We start from the raw sequence: 23,615 nt of genomic DNA on the forward strand, positions 1-23,615 counted from the left end.
AAGTGCAGATGGGAGGAGTTTATGGAAATGACTCCTTGGAACTAATTTTAATATGAAGCAGGGATAGGTTATGAATATGTATAGGCGTGTTGTGAAACTTCATGCATATGTAACTCTTTACTGCATATAACTAAAGCAAGTTGCCACGTCAGACGTGCATGATTTTGGTGGGACTACCCTCCGTGCTGCCCAGTGCTGAATAAACATACCTACTTTACAATCTCGCTGATTGTGGAGTCTGTTTTCCGCAAGTCACAGGGACAGTGTGCTAGGGTGGGGGTGGTAAGGTGTCTGTGGCGATGCTCAATGATGAGAGCAGCTGGTGGGCTCGCTGTGCCTGCTGTTGACTGTGCAGCAAGCTCCTTACTGGGAGCATGTGGGGCATCGTGGGCAGCAGGCAGGCTGTCTGTGCCAGCTGGTCTCTGGGCCTCCTGCTTCAGTGTTGGAAGCCCAGCTTGGGGAGTGAGGATGAGGAAGGTGGAAGTCAGCACGGCTCCATGCTGGTGCTAGGCCACCACTCCACCCCTGCAGATCTGGGGAATGCTGCTGTGCAGGGGGTGAGGAGTCTCCAAACCAGCCTCTCCACTGTCTTCCGCTCTTCCTACCTTTGCAGCATTCACATCGTGGTGTAGGATCAGTGCTTCCCTTTGCAGGAAGAATAATGACACCTAATGCCTGCTCTTTGATGCCTTTGCATGAGAAGGAGGAGATGGGCAGGGTAAAAAGCTCAGCCCTGCCTTCACACAGAGCACACAGCAGCTGGGCTGTATAGTGCCTGGAGGTGAGAGGGGAAAAAAAAAAAAGTGGTAACAGTGCAGGAGGAACTCAGGGCAAGGGCCAGGAACCATGGTAGGCTTTGCCTCACGTCTAGCAGTCAGATGAGGAGTGGTGAGTGAAGGAGTAGCAGATGGGAAGAGGTGTGGATGATACCCCTCACTCTTGGCAGGAGCCTGTAAGTGTGTGCCAGGATCAGAGAATGTCACTGTGGTGGTGATACACTGGTGGCTCTGTGGTGAGGGGAGGGAGAGAGTGTACCCTGTTCTGACAGCAAGTCGGGAGCAGCTCTCAAAACAGCCATTAAAGTCATTTAATGGGTGATTTCTTTAGGTTTTTGGTTCCAGATAGAGGTCCAAGAGAATTTCCATCAGACCAGCATGCCCTTGGGGATATGTGTAATGGATGAAGTTGTGTTGCAAAGTGGGCAGGGCTGGACCTGTTAGTATGTCTGTAAGTAAACCCAGCCGTACCTGTGATCTAGCTCAGTCTTGTTATGCTGAGTGCTGTATGTGAGAAACACTCAGTAGCCAATAACTTAGGCTCAGGCGAGGATCTCAGTGAAGTAGTAATTTATTCGCGATTGCAATGGCGGGCGCCCCACAAGCAGGAGAGCGCACCTACTAGTTCCAAAAACACAGTTTATATACTTTTTGATGACAGGACCCTCCCCTGTTTCCCCACTGGAGTGGGTAATCCAGGTTCACAATCTACCTGATGCTTCACAGACAATGCCTGGCCTTCAGTTGCCGGCCTGTTTTTGAGATGGTAATGTTTTCTCCCCTTATCTGGCTTGACTTAACATAGTGATTTTCACCTGATTGCTCTAAGGAGTCTGGTTGTCTGCATTTTAGGAGGACACCTGCTGAGCTTTCTTATCACTGTAAGCATATCTCAATACCACATTCCTTCCTTCTATACAATGTAACACTGCAAAAACAACATTTCTATTCCCACAATTCCCCCCTTTTCTCTTTTTATAATTTGTTGATTTTTGCAAAATTTTTCTCTAAGATGTAATCTGGTAGATGTCTTCCTCTTCTTTACTTTCTTTGCTTTCCATTTCCTCTAATATCATCATCTTATCTGAGTAGGGTGGTGGATCCACGGTCATTTGTTTCAAAAGTGCAGTTTCAATTAACCGCTGGACAAGTCCCCTTACACAGGGGATAATGCGACAACCAATGGCTGTCAAAACTCCTGCTACTACAATCAAGGATGTAAATATGGACACTACCATCCCTTTCCATTTACCAAACCAAGATTCCAACCATCCTGTGATGGAAGTGTCTGCTCCTGAGTTTTCTGCCAATTCATTGGCAAGGGTGGTAAGCCCTTGCAATGCTCTAGTTACTGTGCCATCCGGGGCAGTATTGTTAGGGATAAAAGTACAACAACGGTTGCCCAGCATCATGCACACACCACCTCTCTCCGCAAGAATCATATCTAATGTTATTCTGTTTTCCCAAGCCATTTTGCTGGTGGCATCTAGTTGTTCAGCGATTCCTCGTATCGCATCCCTTGTATAATTTATGAATCTCTGCTGATTATAATAAATATAAGTAATCCAATCCACATTCTTATTGATTGTTACCCACCAGAACAGTGACTCAAACCCTGCAGCAATTTGATTCCTGGCTTCCTGTTCATCGGGAACTCCTCTAGGCACCCCAATAGAATCTACGTACGCTCTATCATCAAATGATACTCCTAAGCTTCTTTTACTTCTTCTGGGTATTTGTGATGTTTCTCTTTCAAATGCCAGGGTGAAGGGTATAGCTAATTGAACAAGTGCACAAGTGCCTCCCCAGTTAGATGGTAGGGTGGACCGTAAGATCTTCCCTCCACAGTACCACCAGAGATCTGCCCTGGGGATCTCAAATCTTGAATAGTTTCCCATCAAGTCCTCGGTAGCATTCAAGGTCCTCGTGCACAAGGCAAATTCTCCCAGATGCCAGGTAGCACTCACACCCTGCCGTGAGAGGCAAGCTGTATGGTTACCTATAGCTGTGGAGAATACAGGGGGAGCCCTGATACTGCTATCATGCAAGGAAGGGAACAGCAAAGAGAGAGACTTACAGGCCTCATTTCCCCAGGCAGTCTTTTCTTGGTACAATGCAATCATACATCGCATTCCCTGGGAATCCTTGGTCCACCCCAATGGGCAGGGCACTATCTGGGCAATCGGTCATCCCGAGGCACAAGCATAGCAATTGCTATGGTTGAGACTCTGGACAGTATATTTGACCCATTCTATCCAGGCATTCACATCCCCATACCCTGTTTCAATCTCAAATGTTTGAACTGCCGCATTTCAAAGAGGGCCTCCTGTTTTCTCTCCTGTTTTCTCCTTGAGTTTCTCCCTTTCTCTGATGGCAATAGAGGATTGTTTCCATACAGCTATTCTCAATCTGGCTGTTGGGCCTCTCCCAGTTATTTGTTGTCTCTGCTCAGTTGTCATTGGGCATTTAAATCTCCACAAGCTAACACCTCACAAACATCAAACATGACAGATTGTGGTACATAACCCTCTGTCACATTCACCCATATTTTTATGGGGTATCCCATCTTACTATTATCTGGTCATGCCTTTTCCAAGTTGCCAATTGACCAAGGCTTTCTCTGAGGCCTATAATCACTAAAAACAAAATTAATAATTGATTTTTCCCTGTCATTATTTTTAAACCTTAGGTTTCCAAATAATTATCAATACAAAGAATAAGATATACACTACTACCATAACAAACCCCCCTTGGGAACACTTCAATTCACTATAGGCCAGTCCTTTCTCTCAATCACAAGTCACACTCATTAGTTACCTGTGAAAATAAAAGGTTAGTTTACAATCGCAAGCTCTTATCCCGCTCAGAGTCCACTATGAGATTTTTCTCTTCGATTTCAGCTTCCAACAAGTCTTCTGTAGGAACAGCTTCCCAGGTACTAGGGTCGACGGATGCCTTCACTCGAGTATAGTGAGTCCAACCTTTTTCCGCAGTTCCTATGGCTGTTTCAGTGGTTAGTAGTACTTGGAAGTGTCCTTCCCATTCGGGCCGGAGTTGATCCTTTCCAGGTCTGAATCAGGACCCAATTTCCCACGGGTCCTGAGAAATGACAAAGAAGAGGACAACCCCAGAACACAGTTCTTAAGAAAACTCTCTTGTTTCGAATTGTGGTATCTCATCCCTTCTGCCCAGACAGGGTAATCCGAACAGCATCTCATACGGTGAAATTCCTATATTGTTTCTTGGTGCTGTTTGAACCTGGAGGAGTGCTAAAAGTAAACATTTTACCCAAGGAAGTTGGGTTTTTAACACTAATTTAGTTAATTGCTTCTTTAATGTCTGGTTCATTCGCTTTGCCTTCCCAGAAGAGGAGGGGTGCCAGGGGGTGTGAAAAGCCCACTCAATCTCTAAGGCCTGCATTAACCCTTGCAGTACTTGTGAAGTGAAATTATTTCCTTGATCTGAATCAATGTTTTCAGCTATCCCATATCTAGGGACTATTTGCTCCGGTGATACCTTAGCCACCGTGTTTGCAGTGGCAGATAAGAGGGGAAAGCTTACACCCATCCAGTCACGTGGCCAATTAGGACAAACAAGTACTTAAATCTCCCTCCTTTACGTAACTCAGTAAAGTCTACCTGTATACTTTGTAAAGGTCGAATCCCTGGCTCCCGTCCCCCTCTAGGTTAGTTACAAATGACCTTTTTATTTGCCTTTTGACATATGGTACATCCTCTGCATAATTGCTTCACTAAAGTGTATATTCCTACACAGACATACTTTCTTAGCACAACATCACACATTGCTTGCATCTCCCAATGACTCTCTTGATGTAAAACATCATATTTGCCTCATTGGTGCTTTATTCAGCATTTCTCTCCCATCAGGGAGTATCCATTTTCCCTCAGGCTTCGTGGCTCCTGATTCCTTACAGAAATCTCTCTTAAAAACTTTTTAGTTCTTTCTTAGTTTTCAACAATTCCCTGAATCCTCTCTGGATTTATTCTCAGTTTTCCCTCAGACATTAGATGCCTTAAATACCTGACTTCTCTTTCTACGTATTGTAATTTATTTTTCAATACTCCCAAGCCCTGCTTTCCCAGAAAGTTGAATAGCTTGTTAGTAGCTTCCTTCACAACTGTTTTCTCCTGTCCTGACAATAAACAATCATACACATTTTGTAACAGAAATTCCTCCTTGGGAGGTTGGAATTGCTCCAAAATCTGTTCTAGAACTTGCCCAAATAAATCGGTGGCCCTGTAAACCCCTGAGGTAAAACTGTCCATATGTATTGTTGCTTCCGCCCCCACTTCAGAGTCTTTCCAGTCAGAGGTGAATATATCTTTGCTCTCAGGGCCTGAGAGCACTCCATTAATACCACTGTTATTCCAGTCTAACAATTTACTATTTGAATGCCCAATTTCATCATCAAATCCCTTCCCAACAAGTTAGTCCCTGCCTTGGGTACATACAATAATTGCCCAGAGATCATTTTATCCCCTAGTCTCAGCTTGGTACCCCCCAAAGGTGGCACTGTTACCCCAGCCCCTTCTACCCCCATCACTTGTTAGGGTTTCATTAGTTAATTTAATCCCTGATACTTTACAGGCCAGCAATGACCTAGCTGCCCCTGTGTATTGTGTTTGATGGCGAGGTTCGGGAGGGGGCTGCAGTGGCAGCCCCCACGAGGAGAATCCAGAAACCACCCCGTAGCAGATAAGGGACAATTTCATCCGGCCCCAGAGGGGCCCACCGCTGCCCAGAGCCAAGCCATGAGCAACACAGTCCGTGCCTCTGTGAGAGCACATCCACGAAAACAAACAAACAAACAAAAACCTGCTGCTCAACAGCAGCTGGGAGAGCGGGGAGCGAGAAACCTCCCCGCAGACACCAAAGTCAGCACAGACGGAGGGGGTGGAGGCGCTCCAGGCGCCGGAGCCGAAGCCCCCTGCGGCCTGTGGAGAGGCCCCTGGTGGAGCAGGCTGCCCCCCCTGCCCCCCCCCTTCTCGATACTTGGGAACCTGACCAAACACCACAGCAAATATACCAAAACTTCTAGATGGTTACTTAGATAATGCCTACATCCTCTTTCCCTGCTCATTCAACTTTCCCAACTCATTCAAAAAAACAGCTCTGTCAAACATTACATACCACACCTTTAACACCTTTAATAACCCTTTTTAACACTTCTTCCTATCTTTCTCCAGCCTGTACTTTCTCCAAAGTCTCAGTCATTAGCCAACTTAATTCCATACCTTTCTCCCTCATCCCATTTTCCTTCTCTCCTCCTTCTTCCACTCCGGATATTCCTACCTGAAGTGGCCAGCCTGCCCACACTTAAAACATCCTATCAAAGCCTGTCCCTGCTAAGATTCAGGTCACAACACGGGTAGCTTTCCTTGCCTGCCATTCCTTCATCTCTCTTCCCCTCTTTTCCATCCTGGCCCTGACTCCCCCTGAAGATTTTCTTCCTCTTTCTCCAACCCTCTGCCTCACTACCTGCTACACTGTCAATACCATTAGTTTCACTCTCTGCTTTTCCTTCTCATCTCCCCTCTTGACACACACGTTCAGGGCCTCCCACAGGAGGGCCCCCCAGTGACTGTTCACTACATCCCCCCCACCTTCTGGAGCATTTTTCTGTGCATCTTGCCAGGCTTCAATCACAAAATGAACTTTCAAGAGCCCTTGGGATACCGGGTCCTCAGGATTCATCCCCAAGTACTTTCTCATTCTGACCCCAAGTCTCTCATATGATTTCTGTGTTGCACACTATTATTCTTCCAGCCAGGATCGGCAAGTGGTTATTTCTGCCCCGCCGGTATTACCCCTGGTCCTGGAGGATGAGTTCTTTCCCATTTTTGTATTGCAGCTCTCCTCCTGATCATTCCCATTTCTTTCCCTGTAAACAACATATTTATATACATAATTCCCCCTCCCCAAGAGTATAAGTTAGGTCCTAGGAAACTCCTAACCTCTCTGCTGGTAAGGAGGGGGGGAAGTTCACTTAAGAGGATACACAGATAGTGTTAGTGCTGTTAGTATCAGGGAAGGCAAAATTCTCAGTACCTCTTCTACCTTGTTCTAATTCTTTTACCAGTTTGGGGTACCTCCTGTTCCCAGAGCTAATGTTATCTATAGTTCCTGTCTCTTCTTTCGGAGAAACTGCTACAGCAGCCGCTGCTGCTGCAGCAACTTGGGGGTTATAAGGAGGAGGTAAGTTATCCAGAAGGTCCCATTTATCACTTGTCTCTTCCTTTTTCTTTCCCTCTTTATTCTGATTTTTGCTCAAAACCAAATTTATTCCTTGTATCCAACAAGCTGCATACTCCGATTCTTCTTCCGAAAATGGAAATTTGTTATTAACATAAAAATTTAAGGCCTGACATACCCAATCTTTGTCAGACCCGTATTTTGGCCAAAATACTGCAGCTCCTTTAATTGGTTCTTTCGTCCAGACTGATACACAATATTTAACCATTTTCTCCCTATCTTTTTCCTTAGTTTTGGGGTTATTCTTCCAATTTCTCAACATCCTTCCTAAAGGACAGTCGGGAGGCACTCCCCCAGGGATATCTCCCTGTCCCTTGGAACTCATATTTCCCATTTTTCCTATCCTGGAAAATGGGGGTGTACTGCCAAGCACTTCCCCGTGCAAGGGCTACCGCACACCTATAAGTTACCAAATTTCCCTGGTGTACTCCGAGCACTACCCCATGCAAGGATTACCGCACACCAAATTTCCCTGGTGTACTGCCAAGCACTACCCCGTGCAAGGCTTACCGCACACCAAATTTCCCTGGTGTACTCCGAGCACTAGCCCGTGCAAGGATTACCGCACACCAAAATTCCCTGGTGTACTCCAAGCACTACCCCGTGCAAGGATTACCGCACACCAAATTTCCCTGGTGTACTGCCAAGCACTACCCCGTGCAAGGCTTACCGCACACCAAATTTCCCTGGTGTACTGCCAAGCACTACCCCGTGCAAGGCTTACCGCACACCAAATTTCCCTGGTGTACTCCAAGCACTACCCCGTGCAAGGATTACCGCACACCAAATTTCCCTGGTGTACTGCCAAGCACTACCCCGTGCAAGGCTTACCGCACACCAAATTTCCCTGGTGTACTCCAAGCACTACCCCGTGCAAGGATTACCGCACACCAAATTTCCCTGGTGTACTGCCAAGCACTACCCCGTGCAAGGCTTACCGCACACCAAATTTCCCTGGTGTACTCCAAGCACTACCCCGTGCAAGGATTACCGCACACCAAATTTCCCTGGTGTACTCCAAGCACTACCCCGTGCAAGGATTACCGCACACCAAATTTCCCTGGTGTACTCCAAGCACTACCCCGTGCAAGGATTACCGCACACCAAATTTCCCTGGTGTACTGCCAAGCACTACCCCGTGCAAGGCTTACCGCACACCAAATTTCCCTGGTGTACTCCAAGCACTACCCCGTGCAAGGATTACCGCACACCAAATTTCCCTGGTGTACTCCAAGCACTACCCCGTGCAAGGATTACCGCACACCAAATTTCCCTGGTGTACTCCAAGCACTACCCCGTGCAAGGATTACCGCACACCAAATTTCCCTGGTGTACTCCAAGCACTACCCCGTGCAAGGATTACCGCACACCAAATTTCCCTGGTGTACTCCAAGCACTACCCCGTGCAAGGATTACCGCACACCAAATTTCCCTGGTGTACTGCCAAGCACTACCCCGTGCAAGGCTTACCGCACACCAAATTTCCCTGGTGTACTCCAAGCACTACCCCGTGCAAGGATTACCGCACACCAAATTTCCCTGGTGTACTCCAAGCACTACCCCGTGCAAGGATTACCGCACACCAAATTTCCCGAGACTCTTCCTTTCTCTCCCTTATCTCACGCTTCGTCCGTCTCCGGCCGCGCCCCTCGCGGAGCTACGGAACCGCGGATCAGGACTCCACACTCGCTTCGTACAAAAGTACGTCTCAATCACACATCACACATCACACAGAGTCTCACCCGACCCCCGAGGCAATACTTAATATTTCTTACCTTGGTCTGTGCACAGAGTTACCGGATCAATTCTTAAAACCCTGAGTGCCTACCTTCTTCCTTTTCCCCACTACTTCACGGATCCTGCCTCTTTAATCAGTCTCGGGCCCTCTGTCAGCTCTCCGCAGAACCGCCACCGTCGATGCACAGGACCGCTGAAATCAGCGGGGCATGCCTTCCTGCTGCTGCGGCGGTGGGGCTCCCTGGTAGGTGACCGGCTCCCGGACGAGCCCCCAATTGTGAGAAACACTCAGTAGCCAATAACTTAGGCTCAGGCGAGGATCTCAGTGAAGTAGTAATTTATTCGCGATTGCAATGGCGGGCGCCCCACAAGCAGGAGAGCGCACCTACTAGTTCCAAAAACACAGTTTATATACTTTTTGATGACAGGACCCTCCCCTGTTTCCCCACTGGAGTGGGTAATCCAGGTTCACAATCTACCTGATGCTTCACAGACAATGCCTGGCCTTCAGTTGCCGGCCTGTTTTTGAGATGGTAATGTTTTCTCCCCTTATCTGGCTTGACTTAACATAGTGATTTTCACCTGATTGCTCTAAGGAGTCTGGTTGTCTGCATTTTAGGAGGACACCTGCTGAGCTTTCTTATCACTGTAAGCATATCTCAATACCACATTCCTTCCTTCTATACAATGTAACACTGCAAAAACAACATTTCTATTCCCACATGTATGAACATGCCAATAAATAAATAAGGGCCTAGTTTTACCCCAAAGGACAAATAGGAAGAGTGTATGAAGATAGGAAGAAGCATCTAGTGATGGAAGCTACTGGATTTTGTCAGCTTATTTAAAATGTGGCAGACGCTTTACAAGATGTCTGTGAATGTTGTGGAATTTTATTTTATAGAAGAGTTTTAGCTTACTGAAGACCAAAGGAGCTGTTATGGGAAGAAGATCCAAAGGATGTGGTCATAGGTGGGAAACTACAAAACCGGTAGATTTTTCATGTCTACTGTTACCGTCTGCAGCCACGTACTGGCAACCACAGTATGCAAGATTGGTCACAAGACAAGGTTGAAGTTAAATGAAGCCTGTCTTGGGATGTTAAGAGAACAACAGAGCCTCAGGTGGTGAGTGAACAGATGACAAAGGGGCTTTTCTACTGCTGAGTTCATACTCAAGTTCCTGCCTGAGCAGGTGTGAAGAGATCCTGGCCACTTCTCCAAAACTTGCATAAGTTCAACTTACCCTTGACAGACTGGACGTTTGATTGAAAAAGTGGGTTTTAGCGTATTGCAACTTAAACTGCATTATGCTTTATGAATTTAATAGAATTAAAATATGATACTGAGGGCCGTTCTGAGCAATATTTCAATTACTTTATTTTCTGATTAATTTCCTGCATTCCAGGTTTGTGCTTTTAGTAAACTTTCATTTTAAGATTTTGAAATCTCTGATTTCATTGGACTATTGTCTTTAAACCTGTTGGGAACAATGGTCCAGAGAATTTTGATTTCTGCAAAAGGTGTGGTTCAAACAACTTTCTTCCTAGCTCTTTAGAAAGGAGAAGGATTTGACATGGAGTCTTTTCCATTTCGTAGACCACTGGGCATTCTTCAGACTTGTTTTAATTTAAAATGTGAACTGATACAAAGAAAACTAAATACATTAGCAGGAAATTGTTTGCTTTTGCAGTGGAGAGGAAGGGCTGGAAATGGTCCTTTGAGCAGGTTCTTTGTGGGCTCAGGGTGAAGGCTGTGCTGTACAGCAGGAATAAGCTTTATTTTTAAGACTACTGCTTAGCTAAATTCTGTCCCAAAGAGCTTTGCAGTGTTAGGCAACAAGAAATGGCTGTGAGGTGTGTCATCCAGGACTTTAAAGGAAGAAGAAAAGTAGTTATTCTCTTTGCTGAGCTTTTTGAAGAGTTTGGGGAAATCGTGAGGTGATGAGGGCAAAGACTCCTAGGGTGAGTAAATTTTTTTTTTCTCTAATGCCTTTTGTGTAAACCAATCCTAGTAGAATAATGGCTTCAGAAATGAAAATACTTGCTTGTGGATGTATAAAGAGCCAAAGGATTTCCAAGATCTGAAAAGAGAAAGAAATAATCTGTTTTTGTCCCTCTCCTGTCAATAATACTGAACTCACTCAAAAATAGTAAAATGAAAAGGGAAGTCTCTCTGTAGTGTTACTTTCAGATTACCGGGTCCAGCTGGAGAATCCCCTTCAGGTAACCCTTGGTGAGGTTGTTTGCCTCAGAAGACAAACAGTGGGATAAAAGAGCAGGGCTGATGTGAAAAGACCTCTTGACCCAAGCACCACAGTCCTGTATTTTTAGAAGCCTCTATTTTTATTTTGTCTATTCATTTAAAATTATGTAAATCCTTCCTCTGTCTGCTGCAGGTTAATTGTTTCTAAGTTCCTGTTCTGTGAAAGTGGAGAGAATAGATACTTGTCCTGTCTGAGCTGAGCAGCATGTCTTACTCCAATAGTCTGTGGTACTGCACTGTCTTTCTGTGGATTGATTTCTGTTGTCAGCTAAAGAATGGATGGTGTAAAGGTCCTTTGGTCCTAGCTGTCAGTACTGCAGTGGAATGTTCAAACCTGTACTGAAGTAGGATGTTCAAACCTGTTGAAAATAGAAAGAGGGTCTGAGCATATGGTCAGATATAAACAGTTCTGCACCTAGTAATTACACAACTTCCGATTCCCTCTTTGGAGGAAGCAGGATGTCTGTCTTCCTTTATTAAAAAAAAATCCAAGAATGCCTTTGTGATCAAATACTTTCAGATGCACAAAGACTTCCTCAGCAGGCCTGCATTGCTGCTCAGCCCAGGGGCTTTGTGGGGAAACAGCAGAGCTGTTGGGTGAACTGCATGTTGGAACACATTCCCTAGTGAGGCATGACTGAGATGGAGAGCTGACAGTGTCTCATCAACATGGCCAAATGTTAGTGCAGCCTCCTTGAATTGTCAAACTGCAGTGGTTCCTGTTAGCTCTGCCTGACTTGCCTTCCCCATGTTCCTCTGACTGTTCAGCATGAGGAAGAGAAGGCTCAGAGGGAATCTTATTTATGTGTACAAATACCTGAAGGGAGGTGCGGTGGTTTAGTCCCACCAGGCAGCTCAGCACCACACAGCCACTTGCTCGCTCTCCCCACGTGGGATAGGGGAGAGAATCAGAAAGATAAAAGTGCGAGAACTCTTGGGTTGAGATAAAGACAGTTTACTAGGTAAAGCAAAAGTCACATGCACAAGCAAAGCGAAACAAGGAATTCATTTGCTACTTTCCATTGGCAGGCAGGTGTTCAGCCAATTCCTAGAAAGAAGGGCTCATCAAGTTAATGGTTTCTTGGGAAGACAAATGCCATTGCCCTGAACACACCCTCTCCCCATCCTCTTTTACCCCAGCTTTTATTGCTGAGCATGAAACCATGAAAATGGAATATTGCTTTGGCCAGTTTGGGCCAACTGTGCTGGCTGTGTCCCCTCCCAGCTCTTGTGCATTCCCAGCCTCCTCGCTGGCAGGGCAGCACAAGAAATAGAAAAGTCTTTGTAAGCACTGCTCAGCAACAACTGAATACATTGTGTTATCAGCACTGTTTTCATTGAAAATCCAAAACACAGCATCAGACAAGCCTCTATGAAGAAAACTAACTCTGTCCCAGCCAAAGCCAGGACAGGAGGGTGCCAAGAGGATAGAGGCAGGCTCTTTTCAGTGGTGCCCAGTGCCAAGAGGCGGCAGGCACCAGTGGGAACATAAGAGGTTCCATCTGAAGATCAGGAAACACTTCTTTATGTGCGGGTGACAGAACACCGGCACAGGTTGCCCAGAGAGGTTGTGGAGCTTCTTCCATCCTTGGATATATTCAAAACCCATCTAGACATGGTCTTGGGTAAGTGGCTCTGGGTTACCCTGTGTGAGCAGGAGGTTGGAGCACATGGACCTGAGGTGCTTCAACCAGTCTGCAATTTTGTGTCTGCTTGTTGCTGACAGCAGGGAACAGCATCACTGCTAGCTTGGATTAGTCTTGCTGAGAGTGAGGATACGGTGTATTTGAACACTGTGTCCTTTCCCCTGCTTTCAGCTAGCATCCTGGAGCATCCTGTGGAACAAAAAATGCAGTCTTTATTTTGGAAAAGGTCCCTGTGCTTCAGCTTGTGGCACAAGTGGAAAAAATACTGGAGGAGGTGGTCAAGGTTTCATAAAGGGGGACATTGAATATTCTTACGCAGAGGTGGGAAGCGGGTCCCGTAGTTGCAGCAAGGCCGAGGTTGCCTGACCTTGTGTTTGTTCAGGTTTGAGCTGGAGAAGGGGCATCCTATTCATATTCTGGTGCTTGTTGGGTTCAATCCCATACACAGGTTTGTGCTCCTGGGTAATAAGCAGGACCAGGGATCTAAGCCAGCTGAAAAATATTTTCTCATTCCTCCCATTGAATTAATTCTCTGAGGGATCAGTCTTCAGATCTGGTTCCAAACACAGTCTACGTAGAGGTTTGTGCCAGCACAAGGCAGAGGGAAGGAGCAGTGGAAGTGTGGAGAGTGTATGGCAGTGCTTTCTGGTGGGGTCTGGATCAAAGCAATGGTGTAGCCTTGGAAAATGCTGTGAAGCAGATCAGTTAGCATGCAGGGTGTGTGTCCACTCAGGGTGAGTGATGGAGGCAGTCATGCAGTGGATGATGTGATGCAGAGGACTGAGGTGTCTGGCTGAGAGGTGCTGCTGCAGAGGTTGCTGCTCTGGCAGATCCTGCTTGCCCCAGCTAGGAGCTGGATAGGGACCTGCGTGTCAGATGCAGCCTGTGGATCCTAATGCTCTGGAAGAGAGCACACTCTTTGCTAATATGCCTTTCCTGATTCTGCAGGCCCTTTTATTTCAGCTGACCTAATCATTTTTTTGGCCTGGTGGTTGGCAGAGGAGAGGTTTGATCTTGTTTCTTGCTGTGTGTGTCCCTGTGGAGCTCTGAGTGTATGCTTCCAAGGCTATGCTAGCTGCTGCTTTGAGCCAAAGTTGAGCACTGCAGGACTGGAAATGCAAGGAAACCACGTCCCTAGGAAGTGCAGCAAATGGAGCTGTGCGATATGCTGGTGAGCCTAGGGTACAGAAGGCAATGTGTAGTTTGTGCCAGCAGGTTTAGCAGCATGGTGACCTTGACAAGGCTGCTAGCTGAGGAGCAATGTGGCTGAGCTGCCACAGAGGTGTGTGCTGCTGCAGGAGAGCTGAGGGGCTGGATCCCATGGAGCCAAGCCCAGGCGCACACGGCTGTGTCTGTCAGTCACTGCTGCATTTACCAGTACTGCGCTTGTGCAGGCCATGACTCTGGACACCACTGCCTTGGGAGAGACTGTGACAGGTGCTTTGGGGTCCACCAAATCTGCTAGTGGCACTTGGTGACGAGGCTCCTGACAGGACCCGCAGCTCCACACTGCAGGCAGGAGTGAGCACAAGCTGGAAGGAGAACTTGGCTGCTGTGCAGCCTGGTGAAAGTGCTGGTGATGTGCTCTGTCCACCAGAAATTGTACTTTCACTGTTGTCTTTTATTAACCGGAGCAGTCTGCTGCTCTGGCAGGTGTCCATTGCTCCAAATTCACCCTGCAATAAGTGCCCTAAAGCCCAGTCTGGAGCGAGGCTCCACTTGGCTGTTGTGTTTCACAGGAGGGTGCAATCTTTTTGGGGCTAAGGGTGATTCGCATAAGCCAAAAAATGTGGACTTGCCTGTGAGCAGGAGTGAGTGGGCTGATAGTGCTGTCTAAACGAGATTCTGTCTGAACACTGGGAAGCGCTTCTTTACTGTTCAGGTGATGGAGCACTGGATCCAGTTGCCCAGACAGCTCGTGGAGTCTCCCTCATTGGAGATCTTTTAAAGCCACCTGGATGTGACCATGGGCAGACTGCTCTGGGTGGCTCGGATTGAGTACGAATTGGTCTGGATGGACCCAGAGGTCCCTTCCAGCCTCAGCCATGCTGTGACTCTGTGCTGACTGAGAGTTTATTTCTGCCATGAGTGGCTCACAGCACAGAGCAATCGGTGAGCATCGCGCTTTGCAGGCAGAAGAGGAGAGGCTGGGGTCTCTCCCTGCGCATGCCACTACCCACTGGAGCCCAGGCCTCTCCCACCTCTGTGCAGTGTGCAGCAGATCATGCAGCCTGGGGATGTGCCAAGGGAAAACATGCCTATCTCTGCTCAGGCTAACAGGCAGTGATGCTATCAGCCCTCCAGGATGTTCATGGACAAGGTCCTGGAGGCAGCTGCTCACATAGATGTGTGTAGCCCAATGCAGCTGTGTGGTGAGCTGGTGGGAGGTTTATGCATTGTTGTGGGACATGGGCTCAGTGGAAACCTCAGGCTTGCATAAATCACCAATGTAAGCCGTAGTGCCCTGCAGGGTGACACATGGCCATGGTTTTCCTCCTCTGGGGTATGAGAAGAGTCTCTGCACACAATTTCTCAAGCTATAAACTTCCCCCTTATGGCAGAACCCAGAATTCCATGGTGTTCTACTCAGCTGTCAACGATCTGGTTGTTCCATGTTGGCAAGAGGAGCTGCAGCAGATGTTTTGGCAGATATGAACAGTCACTGTGCTGACTAGGTACTTCCTGTAAGGACTTCTTCCAGTTGGGTACTCTGCAGTGCTGTTTTTAGTGTTTAAGAAGGGGCAAGCTCCTACCAGAGCCTTTCCTACTGCTAGATTTCAAGGCAGTTACTCTGGGATGTGGATTCTGTAATGTCTGTGATGGGGTGAATTCATGCTGCAGCACCTCCTACACTGGGAGCACAAGAATGGTCTCACTTCCCCATGTGCTGCTTGTTTTCACCAAACCAAGCACTTCTGAGGTCTTGAGCCTTCTGTTAAATGTGGCTGAACTGGCAAATGAGCCCCCAGATTGACTGGGGCAGAACAAACAGGCAGAGGCAGTATGATTGCACAAGTCTTATTTCTAGAAGAAGCCTCCCAAGGAGCATAAAGGGAAAAAATATCTTACATGGCACTAACCTACAGAGTGATGTGGGGCTGTGCTCTGGAGAGCATAGCCTTCCCTTGAGTTTGGGTCCAAAAAAGGCATGCGCTTAGACATCTCAAGTCCCTCTCTCCCTCTGTTACCCTGCTGCAGGCCCAGCTGGAGTTCCCAGGGCTCCCTTACTCAGGGGCAAAGTGGCCCTCCATTCTCTGGCACACCAGACCCCCAGACCCCTGCTCCTGCGTGGGCTCCTCTCCACGGGCTGCAGCTCTGGTCTGGGGCCTGCTCCTGCGGGGGCTCTCCATGGGCCGCGGCCTCCTCCAGGCCACATCCACCTGCTCCACTGTGGGCTCCTGGACAGCCATGCGGCACCCTGGAGAGAAAGGATTTCTGTTTCCTTGTTGAGGGTCATCATATGGAAGTAGGAGGGGCTTCAAGGCATCATGTCTGGGGCTTGGGGAGATCTGGACAAAACTCCCTTGAAGACAGCAGGTAGATGTTCCTCTCCACATGTCAGTGTGCTGTTCCAGTGTGAAGTGTCATTGTATTGAGGGTGTCCAGTGGTGCTTCAGAGGAAGGAGCTCTGCGACACCCCTAAAATGAAATACCTGCCATATCCAACCAGTCGTCTTTGCTCCACCTGATTTCATTCTCTTGTGAGAAAACCACCATTGTTGGTTAATCCCTCTGAAGACAGGATTTAAGGACTCTCACCCATGACAGACAGCATGACTGCTCCACATGCTCCCCCTTGCACCACGAGTCACTCCCTGGGATAAATGCTGCTCCTGACTCCATGTGCCTCTGGCTGCAACAGCATGGATCATCCCCTGGGAGCTGGCAGTGGTAGAGGGGAGGGCAGGGACTGCTTGTGGCCCTCCCCAGTCCCTGCTGTTGGGTGTGATGGAGGCCAAGACAGGAGCACTATGGAGGGCTAAGCATGTTTCTGTCCTGGGAGCCTCATCCTGCTCTGGAGCACACTGGGGTCAATGGGATGGCACTGATGTTTCTGGCTGTGGCTGCCCAGCCTCTCTTGTCATCAGCTGCATCTCTGCAGTCACAGCTGCCTCCCTCTTACGCACAACACAGATTTTTGATTGTCTTATCCTCATCAAGTGACCTAAATGACTCCTGGGTGCTCTTATACTGGGGTTTGCTGAAGTCTGCAGGGTATCTTCACCCCATGTCACAGCAGTATTTGTATCAGTGGAGAAACAGAGTGGTGTCTATTGCACAAGTGAGGGGAGTCACCCTGCCCATGCAGGTGGATAGCTGGAGCCCTTGGTGAGGGGTGCTGCACAGCTGCCCTCGACCTTTGTCCTGGCAGTGATGGGACAGGGCTGGCACCAGCTGGACAAGGAGCCTGAGCCACTGGAGAGTTCGGAAGACTTGGCCTGTAGTCAGAGACAGAAATAGCAATAGAAATAGACCCCTCAGTCTGGGGGTGCACAAACTCCTCTGGCTTCATGCAAGTACTGTGAAGCCCTAGTGCAGGAATTTGTCTCCATTAATTAGTTCAGGGTCTAACAGTGGTGTTCATGTGAGATAGACATGTCCACATGTGGCATGTCTGGAATTTGAATGGCCTTTGCTCTAAGCAGCTCTCAGCACTAGCCACAAGCGTGCTGCCTGGGGCAGGACCCTGCTCAGCAAACCGCAGCCCCACCACGGGCTGGGGGGGGGGGGGAATTCTTGACCAGGAGGGGGCACCCTCACTGGGCTTGAAGGAGGTGGGGTGGGGGGGCAGCTGTCGGAAGAGCCGTGAGCTGGGTACGCGCGCTGCCGATGCTGGACGGCGGCTGCGGGCCCGGCTGAGGGGCTGCTGCCCAGGGAAGGGCCGCGGCGCCCGCGGGGAGCCCGGCGGGGGCTACCGGCGGCGTTAGGCCTTCCCTGGGGGGCGCGGCGCGAGGGGGGGCCGTGCACGGCGCGAGGGGCGGGGCCGCGCGGGCTCACGCCGGTGCAGCGGGGTCTGAGCGGAGCCGCGCCGAGCCGCGCCGAAGGCCGCTGCGGGGAGGGCGGCCCGGCGGGTCCCAACAGGAGCAGGTGAGTCCGCGGCGTGCACCCCACCGCTCCCCGAGCCTCGGCCGGCGCCTGCTGCCGGGAAGCTCCTGGCGCCTCGGAGCGGGCCCCTGGGGCACGAGGCAGCTCAGCCTGCGGCAGCCCCGCTCCCCGCAGCTACCGAAGCGCCCCGGCTCCCTTCCCCTTTTCTAGCGAGACTTTAAGGGAGCGGGAGCGGGGGAAGCGGAGCACGGCAGCCCCGCCGGTGCATCCCCGGGCAGCCGCCTCCAGCAGCCCTTGAAAAAACCGTAAGGGGACGCTTTTGTCAGTTCAGCCCAGATGAGTTCAAGGGAAGGAGGCTGAGCTGGTTTTAGTAGCAAGATCCCGACTTTATCCTACAGCCCCCTGAGTGGCGAGGCTGAGTTGGACAGGGGGTGGGGGAGAGCCGTGTGGGAGGGCAGTGGTGAGGAGGAGCAGCCTGGGGAGATGAGCGGTTCAGCGGGTCCTCAAGCCTGAGCTGATCCTGAGCCGAGGACAGGGCAAAGCTGGGTGATCTCCCAGCTGCTGCTGCTCCTGGGACCTGCTTGGTGGTCTGCAGAGATCAATGTCTCTAACACTGTCTATGGTCTTAATTTAGAGAATTAAATTAATTGTGGGCATTTTGGAAGACTGCAGTAAAGAAGTAGATACTAAGGGGGCAAGAAGACAGTTTGTGCTTGTGCATGAAACTCCTGGGCTGCTGCTCCATTCCACCCCTCCTTATGTCCAGACAAGTAATTTGCTTCTGATGTTGCTTGCACAATTCTGGCTCAACTTGGTTTGCTGAAGGAGAACTGTGTTTTCAGCCCAGTCTCTGCTTTGCAGAAAAGGTCCTGCTTCCCCTGCCCTTTCCTTTCCAGCATGCCCAGGGCATCATTCTTCCATTTCTCTGACAAGTTCAGTAATTTCAGTGTAGAAACAGTACTGAGGAGAGAGCACACTCAGGGCCTGGAGGATCCTGCCTCAGCTTCAATCCCAAATGCATCTTGTTTTTCTTAAGAAAAGAGTCGCTCAATAGGGGAAACTGAACTGGAGGCTATGTAAAACCTGCATGCAAAGTGTAGGTAAAAGTGTGGGGTAAACAAATGATAAAAAGGCAGCACTGAGTGTTGTGAACGGATTGCAGTTATCTTGCAAGGTCAGTCACAGCATGGCACAAACCTGCAAGGGGCTAAACAAATGACAGCTGGAGCTGAAGTGAACAAAGCAGACATACCTGTATGTGGATGATTATAAATCACAAGGTAAACGTTACAGTGTACTGTCCCCAGACCAAAAAAAAAGTAAAATCAAGCTGGACCTGAGCAGTGAGGCTGAGAGATGCACTGGGATGTCAGTTAATCAGAAAATGGACCTTCCAGCATCAAAAAGATCAGGCAACAGTGAGAACCCTGACAGGGTCCTGCAGTTCACTCATCCCACATCCTTCCACTGTGTTTGGCTGGAGCCGGGGCTCAGTCACTGAGGGTGCCCAAATTGTATTTCCTTGTCTGTTTTCCATCATGTCTTACTCTGCTGAGGTGCTCTTGCAGGAACATTGCTACCTGTGCCAGACATGGAGGTTGTGTATGGTGATGAGGTACAGCTGTGTTTCCAGTGTCTCTGCCTCACTGGCTTGCCAGGCAATGTCCTCTTTGTTCCATAAATCCCTCAGCAGGCCCCACTGCTGATGCTTGCTGTTGATGTGTTGTTACTATTTTCTCTTTAAGTTAATAACCCCCTGAACTTATGGTTTGATGCAATCTGTAGTTTGTGCCATTTCAGAGGGTCGCAAAGCAATGTGTAAGCTCATTGCTTTCAGCAGCTGGAGGTCCTCTCACAATCAAAGCACTTTTCAACACCAGTTGGCAAAGCTTTCAGGAGCATGCTCAGTCTCATTAGGTTGCACCCCAATGCATCTGTGCCTGGGAATTGACATGGGAGTTACCTGGAGGTCATGGTGTGTAAATAGGGAAGCCCCTGTGAGACAAGGGTAGGAGGCAGAAGCTGTGATTTTCTTGTCACCTCCCTGCTTCTTTCTGTATGTAGAAACATACTGCTTGTCTGTCTTATGAGCACTGAAGCTGTTTTTCATCTGGAAGGCTGGGAGCCTTATTCAGCTGGAGTTTAACACATCAGGGCTTCTGGGCCTTTAAAGAAAACACTTCTGGGTCATTCCTATCATTTAGGTCTTGCATATTCCCTCTTCTCTAAAGGTAGATTTTGCAGTGAAAACTTCATATAAAGTAGTAGCTTGTTTTTATGGAAAGTAAGGCTACAGGGTTTTGGCTCGGAGCAGAGTTTCTGAAGCCACTTTCAACTTTGAGCATTGATAGCAACTGCTTTGGCTCCTGTCCCATCTGTTATTTACTGTGAGTGATTAAGGCCAGAGATGTAAACCTGTGGCCACTAAGTCTGAAATGTCACTGCAGCCGTTTAACAAGTGGTTGGCCAGTGCTCTTTTCTTCCCCTGTCCTCAGTGACATTAACAGCACAGGCAATTCTGACCTGTCTTGCTTTAATGGGATGAGTGGTTGAGTTTAGAAAAAGTTCTTGTACTGTGAGTCAATTCCTTACAGCTGTAAGTTTGTTGAAGGTGCTAGAATTACAATAGGTGTAAATGGCCCATGATGTCCAGGGAGGGTTATGCTGCATGAGCCATGTCTTCACAAGCCTCCTCCTTGACAGGTCAATTTCTGCTGAGGTTTCTCTTTGCTGAGGTAAGAGCTACTGCTCTCTCTGCTTGGTGTAAAAGCAGGCACCAGTAGTATCCACCAGTGAGGTCATCTCAGGGCATAGGCTGGCTAGGGGGCTGGAGAGGCAGCTGCATTCCGGTGCACAAAGCCACTGTGGTCACAAGTCTGCCATTTTGGGAACCTGTGTCCCACAAACCTAGTCTCTCAAGGCTGGTCTAGGGAGGATGGAGTGATGTTAGGGGTGTGTGTGAAGAGACACTACAGTGGGCAGTACTGATGAGGCACAATGAGCCATGCTACCAAGCTACGCAGCTTCTGACCAAAGTATATCCTGGTGCTAAAGTTTATGTAGTTTCAAAAGGTTTATTGGGCAGATTCGAAGAAGAAAAAACATGCATTAAGAGCTATTCAATACAAAACATCAGTTATCAAGTAGGTCCCCTGCTGAAAAAATATACTGGAATTTGAAAAGGCATTCTCAGGAGGTAGCAAGCCTCCTGCAATGCTCTGCACTTCCTGTGTTCTAGATGTGACTGAGCATCCTCAGGTAAGGATGTAAATTCATCATGTCCACTAGATGCAATTCAGTCTGACCTGGCCCAGAGGTTCCCTTGCAAATTGCTCAGAAATAGAGAAAAGGCATCTGGCTTTGAGGAAGGGCACTTGTTTGAAATTCCCTGCAGGAACTGCTCTTCTGTGCTCAACTGAGCCACAGGAAGTGAGACCCTGGAAGGCAAATGAGCAGAGCCTTTTCTGTAAGCCTGGGGGCAAGTGGAGTCCTTCTCCCCCCTCGAAGCTCGGGCTTGACATCCTACCTTAATAGGGCTCATCATGTGGCAAGTTACTTAACTTGCTTTTAAATATTTTAGCCTTAGTTTTTCCATCTCTTAGCAATAACAAAGTCTTCCTGCTTTGTGGTACTAGACTAGTAATGCTTATGAACTGTATGGAGCTGGGATTGCTCTAGGGATTCAGTCTGCTTTGTTACATTGCTAAGAAAATGTCTCAGGTACAAATCTATTTCTCTTTCTGGGTTTCTGTGGTCCTGTGGGAGCTGCTGAGTGAGAACTTATTCCTTGGAGACTTGCTGCATTCAGTGTCCCTGGCATTAGTTGGCTGTGATGTTGTGTGGGGAGCTGTTGGAAACAGCTTGCTTGCCTTTAGAAACTTATGATGTGTTGGAGTGCAAATACTGCTTGTTTGTATAGCATTACATGGAGAAATGGATTTAAGTGGAGTGAATGATTGATTTGCCTAGTAGGGGTAGCTTGCCTTCCTGAGGTGTACAGGAGATCTGGGCAGCTTGTCAGCCAGCTATGGGAAAGTTAAACCTCCCATAAGTCACTGGGTTTTTAATAAGCCCCTGGTGGATTAGATATGACAAGGAGCAGCAAGAGGAAAGCTCAGAGCAGAGAAAAAGGGGAGAGTAGCCCTGGCTGCTCGAAGCAAGCTCAGTTCAGACTATTGATGCTGGCAGTGGTGTCCCCCAGTCTGTGTCCCCATGGCAGCACTGCTGAAACAGGAGCCAGATGTGCTTGTGCAGCCTCAGAGTCTGAGAACTCTGCAGCCGACAGATATGAATCCTTTGTTGGCCCTGCACCAGCAGCTGGCTGTCCCACACCTAGGCTTACTGTCTCAGGGCACATCTGGTGCTGTAAGGGAGCTTTTGAGAAGCCCAACTTGGCCTCCCAGAGCGGTTGGGATGGAGCTTCAGAGGTGCAAGGAGGAGCTGGATATGTCCTGTGCCACATCAGCACTCCATGGCAGTGTGTATGTGTGTGTGGGAGGTGTCAGGGTGGGTCCTGGAACAAGTTGGCCGGAGATGTGGGATGCCTCAGTGGTGTTGCTGTGTGCCAAAGAGTCAGACTGACAAACTCCACCCTGACATAGGAGGATGTGAGCACTCTTATTCCTCTCTCTTGCAAGACTTGACCTGAAGGCTGCTGGCTGGGACCATCTCCCCAGCTCTGCGCAGCCAAGCTACAGGGGTCTGGGCGAGGGATGAGCACAGAGCAGGGATGCACTGCTTGAAAGTGCTGTGGAGATGCTGAACTTCTGGGAAAACACTCATCTGTGGTACAGAGTTGGATCTGGTTACCTTCATCTCAAACCAGAAGCTTTTAAATTATCTCATACAGCCTTCAGCAGGTAGATTGTGGTTTTAGACCCTACATACAGATAAGAGGGTCTCCACGCCCACTGGTGCTCTCTTGCTGGCCTTTGGCATTTAGGAGCTTTGTTAGCTTTGTTTAGAGTATGAAGTGAACTAATCTATTTGTGTTTCCAATTAAAAAAACAAAACAAACCCCGCTGCCATTGCCTAAAACCTGGAGTCTCAGTCACATTTCTTTGCTGCAATACAGTCTTGAAGACTGCATGTTGCTGGCCTGTCAGTGCGGCCAGGATAGCATAGATGTGTGGTTGGCTACTGTGCTGATGAGTACCTGTGAAGTTTTGGGTGGCAGAGACTGAGAAGTGGGCTAACTGAAATGAGCCTTCTTTAATGCTGATGTATCTAAGAGGATTAATTATCTCCAACTTTGTGTAGTTTGAAAAGGGAAGGTTTGTTTCTGTGTTTCAGTTGCATCCTGCAATGAAATCAGGTCTAAAAGTTACATTTTTCCAGCACTGAGAAACCTTCAAAGCACGGCACTCTCTGCAAAGCCTGTTGAAATGATTTTTCTCTATTTTGTTGCAAGAAGAAGGCTAAGAAGCAGAAAAACCTTTTTCTTCCCCTTATCTATGGAAGACTGAGACAATTTGCTTCAAATTCTTTGTCTTTCAATAATTTCTTTTAAGCTGTCTGGAGAGATCAGTTGTTTAGCCCTAGTGTTTGGGTGAGCCAACTGCTCAGAAAAATAACATCTGAAATGCTCTAACTGGATTTCAGCTTTATCTGCTGGATATTTACTGTAGTCCTGCTTGGGTGGGAGAGTGAAAATTGTGCAAGAGGAAAAAAGTGCCAGGGGCTTCTTAAGCTTACAAGGAGCAGAATTTTTCCCAGGATGACCCCTCTGACGTAGCAGGGTCCCACAACAGGTGTACCAGCAGGTCTGTGTCCCCAGCTGGACTCAAGTCTGTTGCCAAGATGCCTCCTGCTTGGGGACCCACCACTGTCTCCTTCCTGTCACGCTGCCCTGCCCAGCATGGGGATGGTTTGGT

General features: G+C 48.4%; 1 protein-coding gene across 13 annotated transcripts in view; it reads left to right on the top strand.

Moving 5' to 3' along the window:
• The first annotated feature begins 863 nt into the window (after nt 1-863).
• Nucleotides 864-23,615, top strand: part of LOC308180458 (dual specificity testis-specific protein kinase 2-like) — a 105,136-nt gene continuing 82,384 nt past the window's right edge. For 10 of the 13 annotated variants that reach the window (XR_013940957.1, XR_013940958.1, XR_013940959.1 and 7 more), the window contains exon 1: nt 864-888. Coding sequence is in view for 3 of the 13 variants with exons in the window: in XM_080562186.1 (XP_080418312.1) it covers nt 879-888 (10 nt within the window). In the remaining 10 variants the exon portion in view is untranslated. Of the gene's footprint in view, nt 889-9,527; nt 10,750-17,626; nt 17,785-23,615 lie in introns of those variants that run through there. The other 3 variants (XM_080562190.1, XM_080562187.1, XM_080562189.1) reach the window with 3 other exon arrangements.

This window comes from Anser brachyrhynchus (genome assembly GCF_964034855.1).
Source record: "Anser brachyrhynchus genome assembly, chromosome: 19".
NCBI lineage: Eukaryota > Metazoa > Chordata > Aves > Anseriformes > Anatidae > Anser > Anser brachyrhynchus.